The 20,848-nt window shown below is 38.6% G+C and overlaps 1 protein-coding gene across 2 annotated transcripts in view; it reads left to right on the top strand.

Annotated features, from left to right (window-relative positions):
• LOC136873665 (tetratricopeptide repeat protein 37) overlaps positions 1 to 20,848 on the top strand; it is a 311,142-nt gene that overhangs the window by 101,846 nt on the left and 188,448 nt on the right. For both annotated transcript variants that reach the window (XM_067146760.2, XM_068228003.1), the window contains one exon: positions 9,274 to 9,634. In XM_067146760.2, coding sequence (XP_067002861.1) covers positions 9,274 to 9,634 — 361 coding nt within the window. The remainder of the gene's footprint in view (positions 1 to 9,273; positions 9,635 to 20,848) is intronic.

Genomic DNA, 20,848 nt, shown 5'->3' with positions numbered 1-20,848 from the left:
ATAGGAGAAATAAAATCATAACACAATATGCTAGTAACACGAATGTTGGGGAAAGCTTACAGTCGACAGAAGACACCCCATTGGTCGCTGATCATGAAACTCAAAATAGTAATCGTATGAAGATTTGGTAGGATAGGATTTCAAACATCATGCAAAATGGTGATGTTAATCAGTTGGAATCTTTTACTTCTGAGGCGCTTCTTCATAACGAGGAAAGGCCCTTTCAATGTCAGGATTTCAACAATTATTCGGTAGGGGAAGTGACCTCCGATTACAGATAGTGATACACGCCCGGTGGTGGTTTTTACTAATGCCGATCACGAAAATTATGACTTCTGTAATGTCATTTTGAAAAGACTTTTGGTACTGAAAATAACAATTCTCCTCTATCTCTTATGGAAAAAAGGACTGACTTACCTGCTGATATTAATATTTCAGTAGATGATGTCCATAAGGCAATATACAACATTAAAGTTGACACCTCACCAGGCCCAGATAATATTACAGTTCGTGTATTACGGCACCTCAAAGCTACTAAATTTCTGACGTTCTCATCAACACGATGCTTCATTTCTCCTATGTACCTTCAAAACTCAAAATGGCCAGAACAATTTTAATAGATAAGGGTGGAGACATAAATGATATTAAAGAATGGAGACCTATAACCATATATTCGGTGATTAGGAGAATAACTGAATGAGTACTAGATATGAGACTGCATTCATATGTCACACTAAGTCCTCACCAGCATGGCTTCATTCCATTACCTGGTACTCATGTCAATGCTTCCCTTGTGAATGGTTGCCTCCAGGATGCGAAACGCAACAAAAAGGATTGTTGCGTCATATTTTTAGATGTCACAAAAGCATTTGACTCTATTGGACATGAACATATCAAACGATCTCTTCGACAATCTGAAATTCCTCCTAACTTATGTAGGTTAATTGAAGCATTTCTTACAAAGAACACAGTTCAAGTGGAAGCTGATCATAAGAAATCAAAACCCATCGAAATTAAGTGTGACATAGCTCATGGGTCCCCTATCTCACCACTGCTGTTCAATTTAGCAATCAATACTGTAATACAAAATCTCACTGACCATGACATATCCCAACGTTATGGCTATATTTTATCTGATGATCTACCGCCGTTATCCTCAGTTGCTTTCGCAGATGACCTAGTCATACTCAGCAAAACCGAAAATGATGTTACTACCTTGTTAAATTTGGCTCAAAGCAGCTTTGCAGAAATTGGTTTACATATCCATCCTCTTAAAAGCAAATCTATAATCCTGAAGAAAGGAAAATTAACTGAAGGAAACGTCACTACAGTCGAAGGATCAATAATCGCATCGATAAAAGCAAACAATGAACGAATCAAGTATTTAGGAATTGACTTCAACAATGATCTCTCTTGACAGACATAAACTAATAAGCACAATAACTTCTGACTTAAATAATCTGGTAAAAACAAAACTTCTAAAACCTGAGCAAAAAATCAAGATTATTAACGAGTTTGTTTGGCCGGGTTTGATCTATCCTCTACAATGTGCCCCTCTGACACAAATATCAAACACTTTTCTTAAAGATCTGGACAAAATTATAAGAAGTTCTGTAAAAGAAATAATGATGCTGCCTGATGATACTCCAAATTCGATGCTGTATAGTGCCAGAAAGGTCAGAGGAATGGAAATAATTTGCGCAGAATGGGAAGAAAATATACAGCATTACAATATTTGTAATCGCTTACTCCATGTTCAGGACGTTCACCTAATACGTAAGGAAGTTACCTGAAGAACAAGATATGGGACTCCACAGACTTGACATAAAAAAAGAAAGTCTCTCCCCAAAGATTGACGGAAGGAAACTACGCAAAATTATGAGAAATCGATTTCAGTCGTGGTGTCAGCTACCACATAAAGGAAAAGGAGTAGGAGTAGTTCAGACTGCCTGAAAGCAAACTCCTGGATGACTCATAAATCACCTCTGTCCTCCTCTGAATACATCAATGCAGCGAAGATGACATGTAACCTCACCGCAGTCAGGTCAGTTCCCGGTAGGTCATTCAACACAACCCGTTGCCGCCAAAATGGCTGCAACGAGACAGAAACCCTTGGACATATGCTGGGATTCTGCCGGAGCACTGAATTAATGCACAACCACTGCCACCACCATGTAAGATCATCGATTGCTCAAGGCTTGAGACAGCGTGGATGGGAGGTGCACGAGGAGATTCACTGCATCTATACCGATGACTCTAATCGGAGGGCGGACATCGTAGCCATCAACAGAGAGGACATGAAAGCGATGGTCTTAGATCCCACCATTCGCTTTGAAAGGGACCTGGATCAGGCTCAGGATGTGGACCTAGAAAAGCAAGCTATTTATATTCCATGCTTGCCTTACCTTTCATCTAAGTATAAAATACCTACCGATCGGTGGATTGTCAGAGGCCTGCTATTCGGAGCAAGAGGTGCCCTCCCTAGTCAGACATCGAACTTCCTACAAAACTTCAAAGTTCCATTCTGCGAGTTAGAAAAAATTGTAATACAGATACTGAGGGACTCTCTTCAAACCATTCACTTCCATCTGTGCCTGACCGGGCGAGTTGGCCGTGCGCGTAGAGGCGCGCGGCTGTGAGCTTGCATCCGGGAGATAGTAGGTTCGAATCCCACTATCGGCAGCCCTGAAAATGGTTTTCCGTGGTTTCCCATTTTCACACCAGGCAAATGCTGGGGCTGTACCTTAATTAAGGCCACGGCCGCTTCCTTCCAACTCCTAGGCCTTTCCTATCCCATCGTCGCCATAAGACCCATCTGTGTCGGTGCGACGTAAAGCCCCTAGCAAAAAAAAAAGCATCTGTGCCTGTGAACGTGATTGACATTTCTCCCCCACTAACCCCGGGAAAAAAAGAAGATAACAGCTTCAACGATTAAATTTTCATTGCTTGATATTTTTAAATTTCATTGAAATTGAAACTGTATTCCGGATCTAAATGGTCACCCTCATTGGAGGACGGATGATTTATTTCTTTAATAAATCTCTCTCTAAAGTCACATGTAGTTCAAATCTTGGCCAATGTATATGGGATTTTTTAAACATTAATTCATGTTCCTGTAGTCTGGATTCCATGTAAAACTGGAGGTCCTGTGGCTGTGATGAATAAAACTGAAAGCTTGCTTGTTTGCTTAATTGAAGTCAAACCAATTTATTTATTTATTTATTTTTTTTTTTAAATCATGCTTACTCTGGTTCATGTTTGTGGGTTACTGTAGTCACGTCCTAGTTCGTGAACCATGCGCAATGGCTGAGTGGCCTAGTAAGTGGTCCTGAGAGTCGGGATACCATTTGCTATGGAATGGGAGTGGGCATCTCGGACATATTCTGAGTCGTGGCCCTCCTTGTGCTCAGCCGGCTAGGACTATACAATTCACCGGTGGTCCATAACCCGTTAGAGGAGAGATCCTCACTTGGACTATATGCAAGTAGGGTAGCATCCTGCTTCATGAATCTACCGAGCTCAGAACACATTAAGCAAGCCTCGGACCTATGGGAGTATCGGAGTCCCACTCCCATTTGACAGGCGAAGGACTCCTTGGAAACAACTTGGCAAACGAAATGGAATTCGATGGGGAGCTATCAATATAAATGGGGCTTATGGAAGAAAGAAAGTAGAACTGGCTGAGTCAGCAAAGAGGATGCATCTGGATGTGCTAGGAGTAAGTGATATTTGGGTAAGGGGAGATAATGAGGAAGAGATAGGGGATTATAAAGTGTACTTGACGGGTGTTAGAAAGGGAAGGGCAGAGTCTGGGGTAGGGCTCTTTATCAGGAATACCATTGCACGCAACATAGTTTCTGTTAGGCATGTAAATGAGCGAATGATGTGGGTAGATTTCTCACTTGGAGGAATTAGGACAAGCATTGTGTCTGTGTATTCACCATGTGAGGGTGCAGATGAGGATGAAGTTGACAAGTTTTATGACGCATTGAGCGACATCATGGTCAGGGTGAACAGCAAGGATAGAATAGTGCTAATGGGTGATTTCAATGCGAGAGTTGGGAATAGAACTGAAGGATACGAAAGGGTGATTGGTAAATGTGGGGAAGATATGGAAGCTAATGGGAATGGGAAGCGTTTGCTGAACTTCTGTGCTAGTATGGGTTTAGCTGATACGAATACATTCTTCAAGCATAAGGCTATTCACCGCTACACATGGGAGGCTAGGGGTACCAGATCCATAATAGACTATATCTTAACAGACTTCGAATTCAGCAAATCTGTTAGGAATGTATGAGTTTTCCGCGGATTTTTCGATGATACAGACCACTATCTGATCTGTAATGAACTAAGTATCTCGAGGCCTAGGATAGAGAAAGTGAAATCTGTCTGCAAACGAATAAGGGTAGAAAATCTCCAGGACGAGGAAATTAGACAGAAGTACATGGATATGATTAGTGAGAAGTTTCAAACAGTAGACAGTAAGCAAGTTCAGGATATAGAAAGTGAATAGGTGGCATACAGGGATGCTGTAGTAGAAACAGCAAGGGAATGCCTAGGAACAACTGTGTGTAAAGATGTGAAAAGGCGAACATCTTGGTGGAATAATGAAGTGAGAGCAGCTTGTAAACGTAAAAATAAGGCTTATCAGAAATGGCTCCAAACAAGGGTTGAGGCAGACAGGGATTTGTACGTAGATGAAAGAAACAGAGAGAAACAAATAGCTGTTGAATCCAAAAAGAAGTCATGGGAAGATTTTGGTAACAACATGGAAAGGCTAGGTCAAGCAGCAGGGAAACCTTTCTGGACAGTAATAAAGAATCTTAGGAAGGGAGGGAAAAAGGAAATGAATAGTGTTTTGAGTAATTCAGGTGAACTCATAATAGATCCCAGGGAATCACTGGAGAGGTGGAGGGAATATTTTGAACATCTTCTCAATGTAAAAGGAAATCATCCTGGTGGTGTTGCGAACAGCCAAGCTCATGAGGAGGAGGAAGATGATGTTGGTGAAATTACGCTTGAGGAAGTGGGAAGGATAGTAAATAAACTCCATTGTCATAAAGCAGCAGGAATAGATGAAATTAGACCTGAAATGGTGAAGTATAGTGGGAAGGCAGGGATGAAATGGCTTCATAGAGTAGTAAAATTAGCATGGAGTGTTGGTAAGGTACCTTCAGATTGGACAAAAGCAGTAATTGCACCTATCTATAAGAAAGGGAACAGGAAGGATTGCAACAACTTTCGAGGTATCTCATTGATTAGTATACCAGACAAAGTATTCACTGGCATCTTGGAAGGGAGGGTGCGATCACTCACTGAGAGGAAGTTGTATGAAAACCAGTGTGGTTTCAGACCACGGAGAGGCTGTCAGGATCAGATTTTCAGTATGCGCCAGGTAATTGAAAAATGCTACGAGAGGAATGGGCAGTTGTGTTATGTTTCGTAGATCTAGAGAAAGCAAATGACAGGGTACCGAGGGAAAAGATGTTCGCTATACTGGGGGGACTATGAAATTAAAGGTAGATTATTAAAATCAATCACAGGCATTTATGCTGACAATTGGGCTTCAGTGAGAATTGATGGTAGAATGAGTTCTTGGTTCAGGGTACTTACAGGGGTTAGACAAGGCTGTAATCTTTCACCTTTGCTGTTCGTAGTTTACATGGATCATCTGCTGAAAGGTATAAAATGGCAAGGAGGGATTCAGTTAGGTGGAAATGTAGTAAGCAGTCTGGCCTATGCTGACGACCTGGTCTTAATGGCAGTTTGTGCCGAAAGCCTGCAGTCTAATATCTTGGAACTTGAAAAGAGGTGCAACGAGTATGGTACGAAAATTAGCCTCTCGAAGACTATATATCCTGGGAATCCTTCATATTATGAATTAATGAACCAGCACATATAAATAAAAGGGCCTTAAATTGTTGTCAGTAGGTAAGAAATTCAACAGAACTGAATGTCAGATTGGTGATACAAAGCTAGAACAGGTCGATAATTTCAAGTATTTAGGTTGTGTGTTCTCCCAGGATGGTAATTTAGTAAGTGAGATTGAATCAAAGTATCGTAAAGCTAATGCAGTGAGCTCGCAGTTGCGATCAACAGTATTCTGTAAGAAGGAAGTCAGCTCCCAGACGAAGCTAACTTTACATCGGTCTGTTTTCAGACCAACTTTACTTTACGGGAGCGAAAGCTGGGTGGACTCAGGATATCTTATTCATAAGTTAGAAGTAACAGACATGAAAGTAGCAAGATGATTGCTGGTACAAACCGGTGGGAACAATGGCAGGAGGGTACTCGGAATGAGGAGGTAAAGACTAATTTAGGATTGAACTCTATGGATGAAGCTGTACGCATAAACCGGCTTCGGTGGTGGGTCATGTGAGGCGAATGGAGGAGGATAGGTTACCTAGGAGAATAATGGACTCTGCTATGGAGGGTAAGAGAAGTAGAGGGAGACCAAGACGGCGATGGTTAGACTCGGTTTCTAGCGATTTAAAGATAAGAGGTATAGAACTAAATGAGACCACAACACTAGTTATAAATCGAGGATTGTGGCAACGTTTAGTAAATTCTCAGAGGCTTGCAGACTGAACACTGAAAGGCATAACAGTCTATAATGATGATGTATGTAGTTATGCTTACTCTGCAACGCAGCCTAACTGTGGTACTTGTTTCCCAAACTGTAATATTTGAATATAACCACTGGTCTTCTTACTAATAGGCTTGTTATATATATTTTTAATAGTGGATTTAAAGCCATGTGCCCAAAAATGGTCTATAATTCAAAATAAATGTTTTTCAGATATGTGCTGCTATTGCTTGGTTGTGACAAGAACTAACCATTCATTAATAGTTTAACATCAGAGGATCTACCTCAAAATTCTCACTGTTTGTCAAGGTTGAATGGTGGAGCAGAAAAATGGTCTAGCCCTACAAGATATATAACTGAATTCGTGCAGCCAACCTTTGTATAAATATGTCATTTGTAACCATGATGTTAAAAGATTATTCTTAGGGATGAACAATTAGGTTATTGGTAGAGGTTAGTTATTTTAGAAGAATAAGTCTATTGGAAAACCAAAATATTGCTTGAAAATGCAGCATTCCATCACACTAAGTTGTATAAAGAGGAGTATATCTCTCGAATGTTGCCACATATGACGAGCTTTGTAAACAAGAAAATGGCAGCAGTAAACACTGAGGAGCACGTGAGTCACAGTGAAGAAAGTGAAGTTACTTGTGGAAATTACTGTAAAAGGGAAAGGAATGAGGTAAAGTGGCACAGAGGAATAGTGGCTAGGAATACACCATCCACAAAGGTAAAATTATTCCTACGAGCTATCAGTGCAATGTGTTCAAGCCCGTAGAAGTGCTTTGTGAACGTTCTGCAAATTAACCACGAACAACTTTTTATGGAATTTTGTATGTATGTACGAGGGAGATTAAATATAAATGGAATTTTATTTTTTATTTAAATTCATTTGTTGAAAATCACAAGTCAATTACAATTTATTTTTCCACATAGTTTCCTGATTTTGAAATGCATTTGTCCCAGCATATGGGCAGATTTTTTATGCCATCATCGTAAAAAGAACAGGGTCGTGTCACCTGCCAGTTGCGCATGAAGTCTTCCACACTCTCATCATCTTCAAATCGCTGCCCTCCTAGGCTTCTTTAAGCAGTCCGAACGAATGAAAATTGCAGGGTAATAAGTCCGGGCTGTAAGGAGGATGATCAAGTGTAGTCCAGTACATTTCCTTTAGCTCGGAGACAGAACTGCAGTATGGGGCTGCGCATTGTCGTGGAGGAGGATGACGTGTTGAATCGGTTTGTCTCATCTTTTGCGGTGATATGCAACCCTCGCCTTGTTCAACAGCTCACAGTAGTAAGGAGCATTGATTGTGCGTCACTCCTGCAAAAAATCAATCAGCAAAATGCCTTGCTGATCAAAAAAAAAGAACTGTTGCAGGAACCTTGCAAGCTGACAGTCGAGTCTTGGCTTTCACTGGTGCTGCCTCCCCTTTCCTCCGCCACTCCTTACTGGCTTGTTTGCATTCAGGAGTGTAGTGGTGGACTCATGTTTCGTCGCAGGTGACGATCTGACTCAAAAATGAATCACCTTCTGCAAACCTTGCTGTAAGCCTCTGACAGACCTCCAAACGTCTCAACTTCAGCCTTTCGGTCAAAAGGCAAGGGACCAATCTGGAACACACTTTACGGAACTGTAGGTAGTTTGTGATGATTGCTTGATAGCTCCCAAAACTGATTTTGACTTGTTCTGCAATTTCTGGTACTCTTGGCCGTCAGTCCTCATCAATAATGTCTCTAACTGCACGAATGTTTTGGTCTGTGAGGACAGTGATCGTGTTGCTGATTTTCTACATGTTTCCCGTCCTTCCTTGAACTTTTTATGCCAGGCAATCACATGCGTCCTTGACATTGTTTGATCACCGAATTGTGCAGTCAATCTCTGGCAAATTTCCGCCACTGTAATGCCTTGACGAGTAACAAATTTTATAATTATGCATTGCGCAGTGGAGGAGTGTACCTGTTGCTCCGACATCATGAGCGTTACTTACTAAACGGCGGAAGATATCTAACAGCATGCTCTTCCTACTCCTAACTGTCCCGCCTAAGCATAGCAGAAGCGCAGGTCCAGTCCTACCAACTGTTGATGTTCGGGAACAAAAATCATGTTTATATTTGATCGATCTTTGTATGAATGTGCCTCTCTTACTTTTGTTCACCATTTGACATCATTATGTAGGTGCAACTGCATTTCAGACCGCTTCAACCAAACAAAATTTGGTAGCAAAGCTGGGAATCGAACCAACAAGATTTTCCTGATTGCCAGTCCACTATTAAGTTTATTATACCTATAACTACATAAGATGATGAACCTTGCAAATAAATCTCTGTATCAATGTTTGTAAATTATTTATTGACTTTGTGTACTATACTGTTGTTTCTGTCATACACAAACTGTCCATCGCAAAATTGATTGATTGTTGTGTTAATACAGTATTATTATTTTCATTGTTGTGCTCTTGAATCTAGTTAATAAAATACTTCAAGTTGCATACTCTTACCCCAATAGAAGACAGATACTGCATAAATACTTTTTTTTTTTTTTTTTTTTATAAACGCAAAACCTTAATTTTCTCAGTTCCAAGAAAGTGTGGGTTAGACCATTTTTGTGCACATAGCTTCATTTTCTAAATTTGAATGATTTTGATTTCTTTCAGCACTAATAATATAAAATTCATTTTGTTGCAGCTTGAATCAGCCTTGTCCAAAGTTATAAATGATGTAACCTTTGAGGATATTGTGGAATACTATAAAATTTATCTGAAACTACTCCATAAGCGAAAAAAATACATAGACTTACTGGATGCAGCGAGAAAAATGCATTCATTATACCCTGATATGGAGTATCCATTGGAGTGGATATGTAGGGCTTACAGTGAGCTGATAGTGATCAATGATGAAGCTGCTAAGATGGTGAAGAATGATATTAAAGAGTATTATGATAAACTTACTACACTGAGTTCAAATTCAAGTATGGTTTTACTTGCTAAGGGAGCAGAATTATACCTGAATGCTTCCTATACAGAGTCATGTGAGATATTAAAACAAGGTAAGAGCACGTAATTGCTTCTTCTATTAGAACACAATACAAAGAGCCCAAACATAAAAATGCTGTGTATTTAAGTAATATTCATGAAAAGAGGTGTAAAGAGACTAACCAAAGTTTTTGAAAACAACAGTGGAAAGTTATTTGCGATAAATTATGACAGAAATTAAGGAAAGGGGAGGGGGAATAGTGAAAATGATTTCTTTCTTGATGTTCAAGGAAATGGTAGTCTCCGTCCCTCTAGTAGAGGTGCTCACGCAGGCTGGCAGGCAATGAGCACAGTGTATGCTATTCAACGACAGTGAGGACATGGCTACGTCTCAGGCCATGAAGGTTGGGCAAAGTTCTCCCAGTCACTCTTGATCACTGCAGTGATATCTGAGTTTGAAATGGAGGCAGAAAATAATGAAATGAAGAGGGCAGAAATCCACGTCATTTTCAATTTTTGTTGTAAGAAATAAGTTATTTATGTTCGCTGCAGTTCATGTATTTTGACCGGATACAATAAAGAGCTAGGCCTACAACCTCAAATATTGTTATAATGTATGTAATGAATTACAGTTTCCTCTATTACATTTTAAGAGGTGCTTTAGAAACAGTTCTAATATAATGCGGAGTTAGGTTGTTTGAGTTTAAATTATCTGATAAACTCACCAACAATCGAGTCATGCTTACCGGGAATAAAATCAATGAGGTTATTTATTTGAAGGCATACTGTACATCTATCTGGTAGATACATTTATTGATGGTTATGAATTTCATGTTTTTGGTCCGTATTGAACAATATATAAGTAATAATAATAATAACTTAAATGTTTCCACCCCTTCAATACAACATATTCACAAATCTACAAAATTATACGGTACTAGTTTCGACCCATCTAGGGGTCATCATCAGCCGTATTGGAGCAAAGATCATTTGTGGCCCCTAGATGGGTCGAAACTAGTACCGTATAATTTTGTAGATTTGTGAATATGTTGTATTGAAGGGGTGGAAACATTTAAGTTATTATTATTATTACTTAGATACATTTATGTTGTACTTTAATCTTGGATAGTAAATATCTATGTCCTGTAACCGTACGTATGTACGATCCCCGAGTTTTTAGGTTAGGAAATTTTCGTATATAGTTTGTTAGGTTAAAATCATGTAATTTTGTTTATTTACCATGTAAAAACGTAATATTATAAGAAGAATGTATAGTTAGGGAATATTGCATATGTTCATCATTATATTTTGTATAAATTTCCGTTTGGGTAAGAGTCTGTAAATATGGCCTAGCCGTAAGGATTGTGCAACTGGGAAAACTGCGACTATATCGGGAAGGACGGTTGAAGTCAGTTGGATGTGTTGCAACAGGTGGCTTGAAAACACGGGGTACGGCAGGTTGTATCGGTTGAAGAATTGGAGTGAATCAATGTGGACATACATGAGTGGACGGTCTATGTCACATCATATACTCGATAGCCAATGCGAGGGCTTTGTTTTGAGCGAGGTTTGTGTTGACAGAGTGACGCGGGAAGAAGTGCCGGTGTGAGCGTTGCTACCACTAAACTTTTCAGGACGCGATTACCACGTGTAGCAAGCACATATAAGTGGGTACGCGTGTGCGGCGAGTCATTCTGATTCTGATTCTCATTGTGTTTCTGACTCTGATGCTGATACTGTGTGTTTCTCATTTGTACTGGTCTGCGGGAGCGACGTATTTGCGCAGTTTGCTATACGATCTGCTATTGTACGTGAGTATCTGTTACGGAGTGATCGTGGTATAATCTCAACGACTTACCGGCTTTGCAGTGGACTTTCTGTAAAAGAAAGTGTTTGTTTGGAACTTGTCACCCGAGTATGCAGCTTCAGTTGGTGGAGAATTTTGCTGTTTGCTTGCCTCCGGACATGTAACGCTTTCTGTCCAGCCAGCAATTGTAAAGAATTCAAGACGACGAAGAAGTGTAAATAAGGTTAGGGATGCTGTTAGTAAAGAAGGTTGCATCCATGTGTGGAGAAATAGTTGTCGTACTTTTCTCTACCAGATTAAGATTCACAGTAACAGTGGAGTGCAGTGGGGCTCTTACCTGGAGGTATGTTAAAAGTATAATGATGTTCGATTTTTAGTGATGATTTTAATGATGTGTAATTTGCCTTTGTAGACGGCAAACGAGTAAATCTAGTGAAGAGATGATTTTGTTGGGTAGTATTGTGTAGATTAGCTCTATGTAAACGGCCAGCACTAAGTGGGTTGCATTAGTGTTGATTTTGTTGGTGTTTGTCACATATTAGTTCTTATTCGATGTTCGATTTTTAGTGATGATTTTAATGATGTGTAATTTGCCTTTGTAGACGGCAAACGAATAAATCTCGTGAAGAGATGATTTTGTTGGGTAGTATTGTGTATATTAGCTCTATGTAAACAGCAAGCACTAAGTGGGTTGCATAAGTGTTTATTTTTGTTGGTGTTTGTCACATATTAGTTCTTATTCTGGGAGTAAAGTCATAGAATCAAACTTTAAGTGAGTCTTTTGTCAGTGGAGTGAGGCTGAACCTGGCATGTTACCCAAATTTAATTTCAGGGGTTATATAGCAACAGGTAAGGTTACAAAGCAAGTCTGGAGCCTCGTCAGCCTGATGAGGGAGTGGCTCGTTGCTCTACATAATTAGATATTCCTGCAATTGTTTTGCAGGTGGCGCCCATTATCCTTGTTATTTACACTTATTTGAGTCAACGTTTATCTGTTCAGTATTTCAATAAATAGTGGTAGTTACAGTCCTCACTCGTGGTGAAACTCCCTCTTGCCAGTTAGAGGCTAGCTATTATCATTGGACGCCTGTTAAATTTTAAATACTATATTTTCAGAAATTCAGTGAACAGGGAAAGTCACACAACACTACAACATTGTGCAAAGTCATTGTTGCATTATGTAATTGTATTCCTTTTTTTAATTACAAGATATTAGAATTATTCCGTATTGATGGTTTTCACTTTACAAAGGAAAAACTTAATGTATCCTATTCAATACATACATAATTCCATCATTAGATGGGGTAATAAAATTCAAACATGTTTTGACTTGTTTGAGTCATCTTCAGTGAAATAAGGGGGGTTAAAGTTATTTACATAGTACAAGCTAAAAATGTGCTAAAAACACAATGAAGGAACAAATGAAAAACAAAAGAGACATGTGCATATAATTTTACGAAGTTTATTCCACCTACAGTACAATAATTGCAGTGTCTATAAATACATTACAAAATGTTATCAAGGAACTAGTTTTGACCCTATATGGGTCATCATCAGCCTAAATAAGATACACTTTTGATTTGCCAAAGTCCTAAGACCAAATTACATTGTGGAATAAAAATAAAAAATTAGAAGAGTGAACTGTGTGTGTGGTGCGGTAATATACATATAAAATGGTGGAGTGGATGAAATGTTGATAGATAAAATTACTTTGTACTGATCAATAAAAAATTTTAAAATTTGGTGTACATATGTTGCAATTAGACTGTGAGAATAGTATCGCAACGGTTTTGCACATTGATGATTAAAATTTCACATCAAAAATATAAAATGCCGTTCTGAATACGAAGTCCAGATGCTTCTATTGAATTCTATATTTCAAGTGCATCTTCAGGTAGAAAATTGAATGTTTGCGTGTTGAACATTGGCGCAGAGAGTGTCTGTCTTGCTTAAAGTCCAATATTTCTGATACAGAAAATAAATGTAGGCAAAACCGTGCGATTTCTTATAAAATGATGGATTCTTCCTGTGATAAGGGGAGAATTCCCAATCCAAGTTGGAACCAATAGAACCTGATGATGAAAAAATTAGAATTAACGCAAGATTTTTTACAAGAAAAGAATGTCAAATAACAAAGAAAAAGAGTGAGTACTCACTTTGCGCACACTGAACGCCTTGACCAGTAGTGTGCAACTGGAGTAAAGGAAATGGCAAGGAATAGGAGAGGAAAGCTGGTGATAGAAGGAGGGCGGGTGGTGTGTGAAGGGAGGAGTGAAGAGTTGGGAAGTGGCTTAAGGAGGGGCCGAAGGGTGGGGAAATGATGGTGATTGTATCTGCGAAGGACCTTTAATTAACTTAAAGAAAGATTTTGATCCGCTAAATTGTTTTTCCTGAATGAATAAATCAAATAAGATATTGGACTTTTCCGTTATTTTGTTAAGGTTATAGTTAGCATTAAAATACTGGTCCAGATGTATATAAAAATTCTTGATTGGCCCTTGATAGCTATTTTGAGAATGACCATGTCTTGTTCAGTATTTGTGAATTTATGACCATATGTTGGCCGATAGCTGAAAATTTATTATATTTGACTGCATTGATGTTTTCAGAATATCTTATATTAAAACTTCTTCCAGTTTGCCCTACATACAAATTATTAGTGCACGAGTTACATTTGAGCCTGTAAACACCTGATTTAGCGTACCTGTTGACCTTGTTGATGTGTGACGTATTATGTAGAATGTGTGTACTGTTATTATTGGTTTTGAATGCTATTTTTATGCCTTTTCTCTCGAAAATATTAGTGATTTTCTGAATTTCGTTATTAAAAGTGAAAGTGGAAAAGGATTTGTATTAGGTAGTTCTTTCTTAAGTGTTGTTTTAGGACGAAATTTATGTTTATTGATTATACTTTCTGTGAAGTGGCTACCGAAGCCTTTGAATTTTGCTATACTGTGAATAGTATTCAATTCAGTGGACAGATCTTTCTTGGCCATGGGTGTGTTGAGTGCCCGATGAACTAGGCTATTATATGTTGCTCTTTTGTGAGGTTGGGGGTGAGTTGAATCTTGAGGAATAGTAACTGCGGATTGGGTGGGCTCTCTATAAATTTTATAGGTTAAGGAATCTGGATGTCTTATGATGGTTAGATCTAGAAAGTTGATCTTGTGATCTATTTCTGATTCCAAAGTGAATTTGATGTGGGAGTCGATACTGTTTAGCCCTTGAAGGGTGGTGGGAGCGCCAGTTGATTTTTCATTTATAATTGCTAGAACATCATCAACATACCTGGCCCAGAAGAGGATATTATCGAATTTGTTGTTGATTTTGGTGTGCTCAAGGAAATCGAGGTAAACTTCTGCGGGAATACCTGAGGACATGACAGAAATAAAAAACAATACAGTGTACAGCATTTCCATCATTAGATGGAGCAATAAATAACTCATTTTAACAAATTCAGTGAAAAAAGGGTCAATATTATACATAATTGAATCTAAAAAGTGTGTTAAACCTAAGAAGAAAAGAAATTAAAACAAATGATACAGACGGAAACGAACAATAAGTGCTTATACTAAGGTTACGGACCTCTTAGTCTAAAAATTTTGCAATTTGATACAATTCAAACAGGACAGAATCACTGTGTTGAAAATTCAGAACTGACTGTCTGTCTTTGTAGAGTTACCATCACCATGAATGGCTAGGAGGGGAGCGATAAAGCTTGAGAATCCAAGTTTGAGAGGAGACAGTGTGCCAGGTGAAATGTATGTGACAACATGATGGAAAAACGCCGATGAATTTAAATTTTAGAATAGCAGCATTCTCAATTTCTTCTCAGTTTAGTGGTCCCATTCTTGATGATTGTTTCCAATGTTGGCTAGGTGTGTTCGCCTTATTTTAAATGGTCGGGAGGGCAGCGACGAAATTGAGAAGCTGTGTTAGAGGAGATAACAGGTACATGGTAAACTGTCTGTGACCATAGTGGAAACTGTCAATGAAGTTCCAATCTGTAATGGAAAAAATGAGGTTCTGTGAGAAACTTGGGCTGATAAGTAAAAAGTGTAAAATGAGTCTGGAGAAACTTTAAACTTAACGGTACTTAATGGGTGGTTATACTCTCGAAACAGCCTGGCCTCTTCAGAGTTAATGGTCCCGTTCTTGCGATCGTGTCTATTGTTGGCTCGGCTGTTTTTGCGAGGATGGGAGAAGGGAGGGTGCAGGGCTGGTGGGGTGAGGGGAATGGGAGTGGTGGCGAGTTGGAGAGATGGAGGTGGGGTTTCTTTTTATTTGTTTTTATTATAGAAGTTCTGACAAATATATGGAATGAATGTTTCAAGTTGAATGTTCTTTTTTCCATTGATTTCATTTAAATTGTGAGAGGGGTTCATAAATTGATCTAAATCGATGTGGATGCTCTCGATAATAGTGAGCAAGGTGCCTTTTTGCTCATAATGCACGATCTTAAGTTCTTTATCTATTGATGTGTATTTATGGCTGGATGCTTTATGATGTTCACTCATAACTGAAAAACAACTATATTTGAGAGCGTTACGATGTTCGGGGTATCTTATGACAAAATTGTGGCCTGTTTGACCTACATAGCTGGAATTACAGGATTGGCATTCTAATTTGAGAACACTGGAGTTCAAATGTCTATTATTGATGTTATTATTGTTATTGTTGACATTGTGTGGATTGAAAATGAGTTTGGAGTTGGTGTGGGAGGTTCTAAATGCTATTTTAATGTTGTGTTTTTTTAAAGTTAGTAAAAATTTGGTAAATGCTTCTATTATCAAAAGTGGAAGTGTAAAACTTACTCACTTACCCTAGAAAAAGAATGCACTCCTAAAGAGAAGCACTTGGCTGAGAAGTGGAGGTGAGCTTCGTAATTGTAATCAAACGTCAATGCTCTCTCGCTTCACTGTGACATATGCTTACTACGTAAACTGCCTGCATCTATGTCACGCCAGCCCAGCTGAGCACCTCTGCTCGAGTAACTTACCATACCTGCCAGCACTTTTAATTTAGGTGGGAGACTGCTGATATTTTACAGTCCTTTCCAAACTCGTGATCAGTTTCTCTCAATTTTAAACCAATCATTGCAGAACTAGAAATGTGTGACTAAAATAAGAACTCAGTTTAAATTCTTGATGGATGACAAGAATTTAGAAAAACTGTGTAATCAAGACTTGAACCATTTTGAGCAAACATCTACCTGCGGTTTTCTAAAATAAAAAAAGACAAAATCTGTTATGATGACTCCTGGGTGATTTTCGACAAAAGAGTAGTGTTACAAATATGTTGCAAAGTTTGGGTTGGGAAGACTTGGGAGAAAGGAGACGAGCTGCTCGACTAAGTGGTATGTTCTAAGCTGTCAGTGGAGAGATGGCGTGGAATGACATCAGTAGACGAGTAAGTTTGAGAGGTGTCTTTAATAGTAGGAAAGATCACAGTATGAAGATATAGTTGAAATTTAAGAGGACAATTGGGGCAAATATTAATTTGTCGGAAGGGGAGTTAGGGATTGGAATAACTTACCAAGGGAGATGTTCAATAAATTTCCAATTTCTTTACAATCATTTAAGAAAAAGCTAGGAAAACAACAGATAGGGAATCTGCCACCTGGGCGACTGCCCTAAGTGCAGATCAGTAATGATTGATCGATCCCGAGCAGTAGATATATATTTTGAAGCAGATGCAGTCATGGGTAGAGTTAATGAAGTTGAAAGTTTTGGTCACATAGCTCTAAGCTTATATGCAGGAGATGGTAGGTTCAAACCCCACTGTCGGCAGCCCTAAAGATGGTTTTTCGTGGTTTCCAATTTTAAAACCAGGCAAATGCTGGGACTCTACCGTGATTAAGACTATGGTTGCTTACTTCCTAATCCTCACCCTGCACTATCTCCTTGCCGCCATAAGACCTATCTATGTGTGTGTAAGGCAAATAGCACAAAGAAAATTAATTTACTATTATCATTTAGACTTTCACGGCCCGTGTAACTATTCATGAGGTATATTTTGGGCTTATGCCATGTAATTAATTGTAAACACACACTACTTGTTTTGAAAGGAACCTTGCCTTTCTTCATCAGGAGACAACAGAGAAATGAAACGATGCATTAAAGGTTGCTAGGAGAAAGCAACAGGGAACTTCTACATCCTGTGGTCCACTACACCCTTTTTCATTTTTACTTCTCTTAATAAAAAACGAATAAAAACAAAATGGTTAATTACAAGTAACATGTACAGTAGGCCTATAGTACAATTATTTTCTCATGATATACAACGTATGTGAATAACAATAACTACTGAGCATTTGCTGGCGAGATGAGTGTTTACACTGCACTATGTCTTCGGGTATGGGCAAGAATACATTGACCTGTATCTGTCTCATTCTTGGCTTTGACAATGTGAAAGTGACCGAGGTATGAGAAATGCTAGTAATACCATTCCTTATGCAGCCTTTCACACTTATGAATGGTGTGAAAATCTCGCTCATAGGGTCGGTTGATGTGTGCATTTCAGTGAGCTTGGCAGACTGATATGTAACAGCAACTTCTGGCTCACTGAGGAAAGCAACGGGAAACTACCTCACACCTCATTTCCCTAGTATGCCTCTTCAGTTATGCCTGGGCTATCTCTGACAGCTTTTGGCAGAGCTGTGGAGGATCAAACCAGCCTTCGGGCTGAATACCCAACATACATACTGAGCACTGATGAGTGACAGTTTGTGCCTCGTTTATTTTGAAAGATCGAATTTTCACGGCTGCTGTTGAAAGAAGGTAAGTACTAATATAAATATTATTGTATTACTATGTTTAAACTGCCAGTGACCGGGCGAGTTGGCCGTGCGGTTAGAGGCGCGCAGCTGTGAGCTTGCATCCGGAAGATAGTGGATTCGAACTTCACTGTTGGCAGGCCTGAAGATAACAGTTAAAATTGAAATAATAAATAAAGAGGTTCAACCTATTCAATACAAAAGAATAAGAAATACAGTGATTACATTCTTATTTAATAATAAGTAGAAGTGGTACCGGTTTCGACCCTAGTCCAGGTCATCATCAGCCGATTAAAACATAAAAAGCAATGCATAGGAAAAAGAAAATAAAAGATCACGTTCACACCGGATCAGTAGAAGAGGCGATCTAAAAATGACGGGGGTAGACACTGTAAAATTCAGAAGAAGTAAAATGTAAGTCACTTAAAAGAAACAGTGCGTAATTTTCTGAACGGCAGTATGGCACACGCAGTGTTAGGCAAAGTCTTATAATGTTTATGAAAAGTGGAGAACGGTTAAATGAGCTAGCTTGTATACACTGTCAGGCACAAAGTCATAACACAATCGAACACATATGAAGATCCATAATCGTACTGAAGCTGAAGATGAGTAGATCAATTGAAGTAACTTGCCAGCTCTCGGTGATCAGCGCAGTATATTCAACATCAGGCACTGTGGTTTCAAACGCCAACGTAAAATGAAGAATAGCTTAATGATCCAGTGTTTGCTTCGGTTGCGGGAATGTAAGTATATATAGATACATATAATATAATTCAATATAATTGAATAAGTAATTATGATCCTGTAGAATTTTTGGAACAGTTGACGTGAAAAAAAATTGTGAAGAGAATAAAATGCAGTAAAAAGCACAATACCGGAAACAAATGAAAACATATATGCACAGTGCGCTATTTTTATCTTTAAAGGCCTGAAGATGGTTTTCTGTGGTTTCACATTTTCACACCAGGCAAATGCTGGGAATTGTATGTGTCTGTACTTTTATGAATTTCTATCTAAACCAAAATGTGTAGCTGATAATGTTTGATCAATCTAAATGAAACATGTACTACTTGTAAATTAAATTTGCCAAAGGCAATTTAAAAAGTATCGATTAGGTGGAATAATTTCTCTGCTTGATTGATTGATCTATTGATACGGATCATGAAGTGGATGGTTTGCAAGTAGTGAAGTATAGTCGAACCTGCCCTAATGGACACCTTTATTCAGCGGACACCTCCCTATATAGACATTTTTCCATAGAACCGATTTTATTTTATATAGGACGTGTTAAATAAGCCTCATTTAAGCGGACACCTTAATTTCCAGACACTGGGCATCACCATTAGTCTCATCCACTTGTCTTAAGCGCACACTTTACACGTTCCAGGACACGTGGTCTTAAAGTTATTCTGCAGACCTATGGGAATTACTTTTGAAGGTTTGTACTATTTCATGTCCAAGGAAAACAGAAAGAAAAACGGACATGTGAATACTGAAATAGTCGTGAAGTTAACTGTTCTGTATAGGGCTCTTTTCCAAACCTTTCGTTAGGTCACCTTGTGTTCTATACATTCTGAGAATTCTAGTTGCCCAAACATGCTGCCAGTGATTGTTTACTCACAAGTTACCAAGGGATTTTCCAGCATATCTTGCATCATTCCATTCGTAACTCAGATTGTTGCGGGTAAATTCGAGGTCAGGTAGTTCAGTTAAACTTGACAAGGAAGAGATTTTCGTGTACTGATTGCTGAGGTAGAAATGCCATATCATTTCAGTCATCCAGTAAACATGAGTAGGAGGGACGGGCATGTTTAGATCTCGAGAAAAGAAAAAATTATTGCGAAAGGACTTTCAGTTAGAAAAACTCTCTGGAAATTAAACCTTAGGAAAACTCAATTGTGAAAAATAAAAATTACCATTTAAGTGAGTGGGAGGAAAATAGGAATCAAAGAATGAAAATAAAGTACGAGTCAGTTTTTGCAGGTTTACGAGTCAGGTCATATGAGTGGTTCAAATTTGTTCGAGCAAAGAAACTGAGTGAGTGGGCCAATGTTACAATAAAAAAAGCGTGAGAAACCTTAAATGATCTTAAAGTTGAGATTAATTTAGTAAAAAATGTGTGTATCACGCTGGGTGTTTATTCCCTTTTTGAGAATATCGCAGTGAAGAAAAATCTGCTTAATTTGTACACCCAACTGAATGATTACTTCCTGAAGCTGTAATGAATGTAAAGTCTGTAATATCTCCTAGCAAATATTTAGTTAGAGATTATTTAGAATAATCAAAACAAAGGTGTGTGTGCTTATATTAATGGTGGATGTTCTTTGCCGTTGAAGTGTTCGATTAATTTTTGCAACCTTGGTTTAGCAGACATGTCTCGTACGGAACCTACGGTGTCCACAGAAGAGAGGTTTGACTATATATTGTCTGAAAGCTCAAACCAAGGAGTGTTAGTCACCAGATATGATGCATGCTGATACATGATACTCTGACTTTTGCATGAGGATTGAAAAAATAATTTTTATTGTAGAAGGTTAACCCTGAATGGGTTCACTTAGTATGGGGTTGTGTGGAATTTTCTGTGACCCTTGCTTAGATCTATCAGTATTCTACTTTTATGATAGGACACATGAATGGATGCATGCAAAAATGGGCTAACCGTCATTTTTTTAAATTAGAGAAAAATATTTTCTCACTGATGGAAAA

Source organism: Anabrus simplex, chromosome 5 (assembly GCF_040414725.1).
Source record: "Anabrus simplex isolate iqAnaSimp1 chromosome 5, ASM4041472v1, whole genome shotgun sequence".
Lineage (NCBI taxonomy): Eukaryota > Metazoa > Arthropoda > Insecta > Orthoptera > Tettigoniidae > Anabrus > Anabrus simplex.
Note: the sequence above shows the minus strand (reverse complement) of the source record. Positions and strands in the feature narration are given on the sequence as shown.